The sequence below is a fragment of the Centroberyx gerrardi genome, chromosome 13 (genome assembly GCF_048128805.1).
Source record: "Centroberyx gerrardi isolate f3 chromosome 13, fCenGer3.hap1.cur.20231027, whole genome shotgun sequence".
NCBI classification, from domain to species: domain Eukaryota; kingdom Metazoa; phylum Chordata; class Actinopteri; order Beryciformes; family Berycidae; genus Centroberyx; species Centroberyx gerrardi.
In genome coordinates this window covers 13219014-13229458 of record NC_136009.1, presented here as the reverse complement: position 1 = coordinate 13229458, position 10445 = coordinate 13219014, and the positions used below count along the sequence as shown (strand labels likewise).

At 42.5% G+C, this 10445-nt stretch overlaps 1 protein-coding gene across 1 annotated transcript in view; it reads left to right on the top strand.

Moving 5' to 3' along the window:
- The window catches only part of LOC139929266 (ephrin type-A receptor 3), a 77218-nt gene extending 68761 nt beyond the window's left edge, over window positions 1-8457 (top strand). The window contains exons 15-19 of the mRNA XM_071922119.2: window positions 3116-3325; window positions 5213-5362; window positions 6016-6209; window positions 7981-8121; window positions 8324-8457. Coding sequence (XP_071778220.1) covers window positions 3116-3325; window positions 5213-5362; window positions 6016-6209; window positions 7981-8121; window positions 8324-8423 — 795 coding nt within the window. The 3' untranslated portion in view covers window positions 8424-8457. The remainder of the gene's footprint in view (window positions 1-3115; window positions 3326-5212; window positions 5363-6015; window positions 6210-7980; window positions 8122-8323) is intronic.
- The last annotated feature ends 1988 nt before the right edge of the window (window positions 8458-10445 follow it).

The following is a 10445-nucleotide window of genomic DNA, read 5'->3' as shown; positions in this document are numbered from 1 at the left end:
AAGCAACACATCTTTACTAAATATTATAGTGCAAGTAACAAATAATGTTTATCTTTCCTAATTAGACACAGTGAGGTGCTGAAAACATTTTTAAGGGGTTGAAATGGTAAGTTAGTGACTGACTGAGTTTTCTTGTGGTTGGGGAAGTTAACAGACAGTGATGAAATCACTGTTGTCTCAGCTATTGGTTTGTTTTACATGCAACATGCAAGCAATCCAGATATACATTTAAGGAGGTAGTAAGGGGGTCATGATACAATCATTGCACACAGACACACACACCTAACCCTTGTATCAGCCTCAGTGGTGCAAACAGGAGGTATGCGGTACAGTATATGTGATGCAATGGTTTGCAAAATCACAGGGGCACCAAAAGCACAGACCAAAAGATTTTTGAATTTCACCACAAAATTGAAACCAATCAATTGTAACACCAATCACAGCTACAAGTAAGCCTATCTGCAAATTATTATGTGAGGTCTTTTTTCAATTTGAGGGGGAACAGAGTGGGAATCCAGGCTGGTGATTTGGCACAGGGGCAGATCTGAGACATTGTGAGGAACAGGTCAAGCTGAAGATGCTTTAGCCACAGAACAGGCAGTGGATGAAGGCAGAGACATTCCTGATCACTCTGAGCCATCAGACTGGCCTCCACCCACTGAAATGACTAACCTGTGAAATGCACTGAGGGCCCACATTACAGAAACAAGCAACAGACTGTTCTTGTTTATTGTCCAAATGGGGAATGAGCTGAACGTGACTGGATAATGTAGTCAAAGAAAACAAACAAGGTGTACTGCTTTGCATGCAAACTGTTGGTTGGAGGTGTGCAAGCATTTAATAATTGCTCAGTTAGGGGATACAATAATTAGCAGCCCATTTCAAATGTAATACAACACCGCAAGCTGGGAATGGTCATATGGACGCTTGCCTGGAGAGAATTGGAGTGATTGAGAAAAAAAACAAGGACAATCAACTCCAAATGCTATAGAAACAAAAAGGGCAGGCAGGAAATCAGCTTTAACATGCATGACCATAGCAATATAGTCAGCAGAAATATCTTAGAGACATCTATTATGCTGATTGAGTCTCTGAAAAAGAGAATGTGTTTGAAAAAACTGTCTATATCTCAAATGATTAGCCACAGATTTTGACTCTAGGTCAGAGTTTACCCAAAAACACAATGGCAAACTTAAAGCTTCAGGATGAAATTTACAGTAGTCACCACTTGGATGAGTGAAACTCTGAAACCCATTTTCAGAAGAAGATTGTGGAGATATTTTGCTTTGTTGTTGAAATGGACAATATGACAAGAAAGCAGTTGGAAGAGTCTGTTACTCAATATGTCATCACATTAACCCTCCAAGCCGTCTTCTAAAACGCTGCCGCAAAGCATAGACGCATTCAACTTTATTTCAAAGAGAAATCTTGATTTGTTTTCCTTACGATGCCAATTATACACACACAAATAATGAAGCACACGCTCATTTAATGCCAGATGCAGAAGACATGACAGGAACATAACATTTGAGATGTATGACTCTAATAAAATATGAACCAAAATTCGGTGGGGCTATTTTAGCTTGAGTGTTAAGATGATGTTGCTGAAACTTTGTGTCGTAACGATAAACACTATCATCCTTGAAGTAAAGTGTTGCGATGTGTTTATGCGTGTGCACACTCGCAGTGGTGAGCGCTGGTTCGGTTGAGGGGCGCTAAATTGGATTTCACATACACCCTGATAAACAGGTTGTTGCGGCCCTGGAGACCGATCCCATCCACAACACTGACGCAAAATAAAATGAGACCTGACAGATAAAACTAGCTAAAGCAAAATGTCCTGATACACACACACACACACACACACACACATACATGTTGTGTGCTGTGTATTGTAATGAGGGTCATAAAGAGCCAATATAATTATGGACTCAGTTTTACGGTTGTAACAGCTCATCCCTGCATGCTCTACGCAACCATATGTGTGTTTAATTATGCTGGTCATTTATTAAGAAGCACTCCCTCAGAAATAACAAAAGTACTCTTTCTCCCAGTGTAGCTCTCTCTCTCTCTCTCTCTCTCTCTCTCTCTCTCTCTCTCTCTCTCCTTTCTATGTATTCCTTCACTCTTCATTTAGACTCTTCTCTCCTCTTTACTTTTAGTTGAGGTTTTTTTTAATATGAAATGCACATCAGTAAACGTGCCTGTAAATATGACAGGATTTGCATCTTCCAACTGTCTCCCCTCTTCACCTCTCTCTGTCTGGCTCCCTCGTCTCCTTGTCTTAACCTCTTCCCCCCGCGTTTGTCTCCTCTCTCGTTCCCTGCCCTGCCCTCCCTTCCTCCCTCTTCTTCCTGGCAATGCAGTGTGGTGGGCAGATTGATAGAGGAAGTCTGTAGGTTTGTTAGACAGTCCAATCAATCAGCATCTCACAAAACCACCGGCTAATTAACTTACTCCACAGCTGCTGAGGGGGAGAGAGAGAGAGAGAGAGAGAAAGATTGAGGGAATGAGAGAGAGAGAGATGGGGAGGGGTGAGGGGGGGTCTGGCAGCACAGATGCAGAGAGATGACGGGAGAAAGATAGATAGATGGAGAGAGAGAGAGACTGAATCAAAGTAATACGAAGTTGCCTCCCAGAGAATGAGGAGAGACGGAGATGGATGGAGAGAGCAGAGAGACTGAGAGAAGGAGAGATGACATAAAGGGGAGAGAGTGACTGATAACATGGATAGGTTTTTAACGGGGACCATTGGCCTAGGGCAAAAATAATTGGCAGAGAGAGGTGAGCTGGACCATCATCGATCAACAGGCTCTGCTCTCTCTGCCAAAGACATCTCAAATCTCAAATCCGGCGAGCGCTGCCGGGGCGCACAGTCAGCGCCGGAGAGGGAAGTTTTGTCTGCGCTGTCAGATCCAAATCGGGGTTTTTTTTTTTTTTTTTTGTGATTCTCTTTTGATCCCCCGGAAGAAGAAATTCACCTTTTTGACTGTGGAAAAGAAAAATCACTACGTCCTAATCACTACCGCCGCCACCCTGCTGCTGCCACTTCGTGTCGGCGTTCACGCTGTGTGTTCATCTCTCTCCGTGTTTCTCTCTCTCTCCTTGTTTGCAGAAACATGACGGCCAGTTCACGGTGATCCAGCTGGTCGGCATGCTGCGTGGCATCGCCTCGGGTATGAAGTACCTGTCAGACATGAGCTACGTTCACCGAGACCTGGCGGCTCGAAACATCCTGGTTAACAGCAACCTGGTGTGTAAGGTGTCTGACTTCGGCCTGAGTCGGGTTCTGGAGGACGACCCGGAGGCTGCGTACACTACAAGGGTAAGACACACACTCTCACAACATGCTGTCGCTGTCCTGAATAAATGTTATCTCCAGTTATCATCCACCCAATTACCCCACATGTAGGAAATGTTTCCCCAGTGCTTGGACAAAAGCATAACCCTAATACTGTATTACAAAGTGCGAAACAATACATGGCAGTCAAATGGGAAATGTGCCATTTTTTTCTGAAAACTTGAATGTTTGGATGTATGAGGTTTCTACAGACCACACATACACACACATACACTACCGGTCTAAGTTTGGACACACCACATTTTTCTTTATTTTTAATATTTTTCACATTTTAGAATAATAATAAAGACATCAAAACTATGAAATAACACAAATGGAGTTAAGCAGTGGCCAAAAAAGTGTTAAACAATTCAAAACTATCTTATATTTTAGATTCTTTAGAGTAGCCGCCCTTTGCCAAAAAACAGCAAAGGCTTTGGAAAGAAATTCATACATAGGCGTCAACTTCACTATTATATTTGTCTAAGAGACAAATTTAAAGCATTTAAGCATAAGCCTTTAGATCAAAATGGCTTTAAGATAATGAAAAACAGTACAATCAATCAGGTGCGTCCAAACTTTTGACTGGTAGTGTACTGTACACACTGTTGGCAAAAACATTCCTAAAAATGACTGTATACACGCAAAGCTAACTCTTCCTCCCTCCACTGTTATTCTGCCTGTAAACCCAATCCAAAAAAATGCTCTGGCAACTCCACCACACTCTCACAGCACTGCAAGAATGGAGAAACCCAAACGTCAGTGAATTAAACCACAGCGGAGTAACTCATCTAAAATGCCCACAAGGAGATGGCTTTATTCATATTCATAGGAAGTGTTGGGGGATGTTATTTTTAATATGGCATTAGCATTGCCCTGGGAGGAGTGTATCAGCCGCTGACTGCTCTATAGCAATCACACACACATACGCACTGATGTCGGGAGACCTAGATGGAGAGCTGCAGGCATGGGGGAGAGAGAGAGAGAAAGAGGGAGAGAGAGAAAGAGAGAGAGCAAGGGGCCGAGACAGAGATGGGGAAGAGGCAGTGAGTGGATATCGAATAAGAGCGAGATCGGGGGAAGCTGAGGGAGAAAGAGAGAGAGAGAGAGAGAGAGAATAGGGGAACGCAGGAGCAAGTGAAAGCCGAGGAAAGAACCCAGCGAGAGCAGTTAAGAGAAAAAAAAAAAACAGAGGAGGGGTAGAGGTGGGGGGAGGTGGAAACAAAAGTACAGTGCCTAGCGACTCAGCGGCTTTGTCTTTTATTTGACTTTGACCAAGCAGAGATGGGGAATGCTAGGTGGTGCAGTGGCAGCTGCCGCATGTTAAAAAGCTGTACTGAGCCCTATAGAGAGACGGTGTGTGTGTGTTTGTGTTTGTGTGTGTGTATGAGGAGGCGGGGGCATCTTAATGCCCTGTCTGTTGCCTATTGCTTCTATACAGTGGGCTGTATAGAGCCCTTTTGATCTGTGCATCAACAACAAAGGAGGGGCGGGGGGGCAGCGCGGAAGAAGAAAGAAAGAGAATTGATGGCAGAAGAAAGACGAGTGCAAGGACTAGAGCAGAGACTGGAGCAGAACTAGCCCTCTGTTGTGAGCGTGTGGTTGGAAAGCGATGCTGTTTTTGTCTAGTTGGTGTATAGTCCCAGCTGCCCTGCTCCACATGGCAGTGCTGCGCTGTGCTTCTCCACAACCAACGTCTTTTAATTCGTCTAGTCAATTCTACTCTGCATTTTGATTTATTATAGTGCTACGCCAGAATCCTACAAATAAAACAGAATGGCCTTTAAATATTTAAACCATTACAGAAAGAGTAAACCAATGCCAGTATGCCAGAATTGAAGATGTATTGATAATGTTGGTGACCGTTTACAGGGAGGGAAGATCCCCATCAGATGGACCGCTCCAGAGGCCATAGCTTACAGGAAGTTCACCTCAGCCAGTGACGTGTGGAGTTACGGCATCGTCATGTGGGAGGTGGTGTCATACGGAGAGAGACCCTACTGGGAGATGTCCAACCAGGATGTGAGTCACACACACATGCTTACAACTAACTCCTATAATGTTCCAATTACAACGTTCGCCATCACAGAAGCCCCTCTTCATCTTGTCAGCAAAGCAGCAGCTGCTGTCTGTCCTTTCTGTAATACTGACGAACTGAATGTAGAACAAAACTCTCTGCGTCCCAAATGGCTGGTTGTGAGATGATTCCTCACGCCACCCAAAAGAGAAAAGAATCCAAACAGTTGATCACAGGGGTGAAGCAGTGGTGCAGCAGTACTGCACTGTTAAATGTTGTGCATGCAGTAAAAGGTGCCCCTTCTACAATGCCTGCATCTTTTAAGTCCCTATGAAATGAAAAATTCCAACCAATAAAAACATCAGAAATAAAATTGCCTTCCTCTCCCAGACTGATATTCCATTGGTTTAGAATTTTGAATGATTCCTCACTGTGTTATGTCCCACCCCAACATCCTGTTTCAACATGAAATACAGAAAATCAAGGAAGTAAAGATGCCATTTCATATGGTCTTTAAGAGACCAAAGCCACACTTTCATTTTCAATATCCAGAATAGAAGAATTCCGAGAGATGTAAGGGAATTTTCCTGGACATTTTCCTTTCCCTCTCTTGTGGAGATCATAAAAGTTGATCTTTGCCTCTCTCTTCTTCCTGTAGGTGATCAAAGCAATAGATGAGGGCTACCGTCTGCCTGCTCCTATGGACTGTCCTGTGGTGCTGCACCAGCTCATGCTGGACTGCTGGGAGAAGGGGCGCAGCGAGAGGCCAAAGTTCGGCCAGATCGTCACAACCCTGGACAAGCTGATCAGAAACCCAGCCAGCCTCAGAGAGCTGGCCAACAGCTCAGTATGGTCAGTGGAAGGAAGCTATGAATTAAAAGCTATGAACTCAACACTCTCACTGTCACATGCACAGAGATTAAATGAGAAAATCTCTTTATAATAAAAAAATAATAAATTACTCTATGGAACCATCGTCTTCAGATCTGGATTAGATTATAGGCTGGTGCGCCCGTAGAAGACATAATCAATGCTTTAGATCTACATTCAGTGTCAGATATTATGCAAAGTAGAAAATGTCATTATCTTTTTTCAGTAAAATCACATTTTTAATCTTTTTTTTTCTGGTTTGACTGTTTCAGTAAAAACTACTGACATTTAGAACTCCCTAGCTGTATTGGACATAGCACACCTCCATAGGGATATCATTATGCTTACATTTTACATTTTAGACTTATAAATGAGTGCTATAGCAGAATATGCTTCAATTCCTCATTCAACATCATTACAGCCAAGAGCAAACAAAAGAAATTCTAAACACAAAGAATAAATCCCAGCACATCTCAAAAGAGGTTACTGAGCCAATCCAAGTGACAGAAGCTGGAGAAGCACTACAACACAGACACAGTGTTTAATTCAGTGAGAGAGGAGGGTGCTCTGCTTAACAGACTACTAAATTGGGCACAACTTGAGGTGCAGTGCAAATATAAGTGCGGGTGTAATTAGTCCCGCATGTGCAAGGTATTTACTGAGCCACAGATCATTTATTACAACTGCAAGTAAGCAAGTATAAAGTGAACCAAAGCAAAGTTTACTACAAGCCTGTGTGCTCACCGCAGGGGTCCTCCAGAGGATGAATCATTAACCATACCTGTCACTAATGAGTAGGTCTAAGGTTACTATTTATGTTTTTAGCAGACTGTCAATTTTATTTTCACAGTGATTTTCAGTCTTGTTGCTGGTGCAAAATAAACTTCCCATTCCCACTATTGTGACAAAATGTAGATCCATTACTGTGGATGAGTGTTACCCGGCTACTCAGTGTGCTGCAGATTTTTTATGAATGGGCTTACCCATTCACTCAATTCACACTAATTATATTGAGATAATAATTATAATTAGCCTATAATTAAATATTAAAAGTGAGCGTGGGTGTTGTTTTCTCCACAAAGCAAATACAAAAATTAATGCAATAAAGACCTTATCGCTTTTCTTGGCCACAGTCAAAATGTCCCAAACCTAAAATTGTAATACTCAATTACAATTCCAAATTGACATTTATTCCAACTAGGTTATTATTTATTGGCCTAATAAAATCAACAGATAACAGCCAGTCTCCATCCCTGATGTCCTCCTTCTATTTTGCACTTTAGCTTTTGAACATCCCACAAATGCATATGCAATAAGGCAAAAGCACAAAGAACAGTGGGGTCCTGTCTGACCCATTTTTTCAAGAGCAAATGCTCTGTGCGCTGTGTTCGTAGATCAGAAAACAACATTTTTCATCTGCTATTTGATTTTCTAGTGCAAACCTTTAGTTAATCAGGGCCTACACATAGAATAAGCTTTAAGCATCTTAACAAAAGACAGTTAGCCTATAGAAACTGAACCCGAGGTGGTCAGAGTGTATCTACACACAAGGCCTCTAGTCTACTCTACTGAGCAGATAAAAGCTATTTCACAACACCTAATTGCAATTCTAAGCACAGATAATTAACCTCAGCCCAACACCAGAACAGTTATTTAGCCACTCTAGGTGACAGAACTTGAGCTAATTTCAGTTAGTTTCACCTCCTGAGTGGATAGCTAAATTGAGTTGTAAGTGAGTGTGCTTTGTCTCCAGCAGGCAGGACCCATCCACCCCAGAGTTCAGTGTGAGCACGGTGGACGAGTGGCTGGAGGCCCTCAAGATGGGCCAGTACAAGGAGAACTTCTCCACTGCTGGATATGTCACCTTCGACTCCATCCTCTACATCAGTGTCAGGTAGGGTGGGGGCTGTTGGATGAAATACTCTAATCTCCAAAAGGTCAACATTGTCAGAAATTAATTCTTACATTCCAATTGACATCCATGAAAATTTGAAATAAAAGAATAAAAGTAAAATAAAAAATAGAAAAATTGAAATATGTACTGAAATATGTTTTGTCTTATATTTTGTCTTATACTTGCTCTATCCTCATTCTAGTGAGTTGGGTAAGATGGGTGTGACTCTGGCAGGCCACCAGAAGAAGATCCTGTCCAGCGTGCAGAGCCTGCAGACCCAGGGGACGCACGTCCAAGTATAACAGTTTCCCCATAAACACACAGTGAGACAGAGCCAAAATGGACGCTCCCGTTAAGAGATTCCCCACTGAAATGGAGCCGTAATGGATACTCTGCGCTCGCCCTCCATTGATTTTGAGACACTGAGACGGAGACAACATGGACGCTTGGCTCCTTCACCTTCTTGCAGTTTCACCATTCTCCCCATCCTCGATGGGCACAACCGGCTTTAGCACTCAGAGTCCCGGCAACACGACCACCATTACAGAGCAACAGAGAGACACGTGTCCAGCAGGCCACATGTAGAGCATCTCAGACCATTTCACATCATGTCAGCTCAACAAAACAAAAGAAAAAAAAAGATTCTTAATAAAAAGAATGACAAAAAATAAATTAGAATATAATTATCATCACTGTCTGTGAAGTGTACAGTTGGTTTTTACTGTCATTTTGTTTTTTTCTTTTTCGAGAATAGCTTTTTGAGTTTTCACCTTGAAGAGCTTAAAGAGGTCAGAAGATATGTATATGTGTAGATATATGTTTATATGGGCTGTGTGTCCCACAACCGTAGAGATGGACCTAACGTTTGTATTGGTGGTAAGGTTTATATTGGTGGACCTTAGGAGTTATTACCTAGTACATGTACGGCCCCTCCCCCTGCTCTCTGTATACAGAAAGCCATTGAGCGAGCCAAGACGTCGAATGACATGAATGTGTGGGGTGATGGGTACGGAAAAAATGGACCTGTTGAGATAGAGAGGGATGTAGCTTTTGCTAGCATATGTAAGATGGAAGTATGAGTTGTTTGAAGGTGTGGTATTTGACCAAGTCAAGGGCTTCCCGAGCGACTGCTCTCAGACACACTTCCATAGCAACTAGCCCCGGTGCATGTTTGCTAGTTTGCCTGCACTCATGATGTAATTTACTGCAAAGAAACAGCAGAAACTGCTTAAGGTGCAGTTAGCAGGGTGAAACTTTGACTCTTCTTTAAACAACACTGTCTGTTCCCAACAACACTGTCTATTCAGCTACCACAATGAGATCGTGCTGTTGAGGATATTGCTAGCTCATTACTAGACTATGATAGAAATGTTGGCAGATAAATCCAGTTGTCAGCTGAAAACTTCAGCCCTACAGTCAATAGCATCGCCCTGTTATCGTTGAAGAGTTTGCCTTCCCATGTTTCAGGTGTGTTGGAAAGTTGTAGTGTTTTGTGTAGAGCAAAGGTGATGCAAAGAGTCGTGACAGAGTTGACACAGTGTAGAACGTGTATCTGTTTCTCCAGTGTTGTGCCATGTACAGTAACCTGGAAATATTCGCCCCAGCATTCCCACCATACTCCTTCCCTTCAGTTGCCAAGGCTGAATAGTTGCAGAAGGTCAGTCACAACAATTGCAGTCCTTTGTTCAAATAGTCTGCATGGAAAAAGAAGGGAATTATGAAAGCAACAGACCCTTTTCCAACGAGATGGAATATACACAGTGTTGATTTTCAGTTGTGCCACTCCGAGAGGGTAAATTTTACTTAAAAAGATGATTTGTGTGTGTGTACAGTCTCACTTTCTTGTTATCAGTCATGCCAACCTATTGCAAACATCCCTAGATTCAAACCTGAACCTACAAAACAATGTTTACAGCAAAAAGCAAAGACATTGGTTTGTTGGTTTTTCCCCTGTTGTGGGGAAAACTGCTGCCTGTGACATGAGGCCAATTGCAAGGTTAGATTTAATGGGACCCTCTCTGTGTGCACTGCATTGCACTGAACCTGCTTTTAGTGTATTTCCAAATCCAGTTTTATTACAGTATGTGATACTCTATAGGACCAACAGCAGCATACAGTACAGTATATATGATTGTACCATAGTGTAAAATATGTACAGTGTTGATTTCCAATGTTAGAATGTTTGTAATGATAATGATGACGATGACTATGATGTACTTTTATTGTGAAAAAGAGATTTCTGGAGTACTCGTGCAGGGGCGGGTCATATAGGAGAAAGGTGACAGGTGATTCGCTGGTCTGAACAATGGAATGTAGCATGGGTG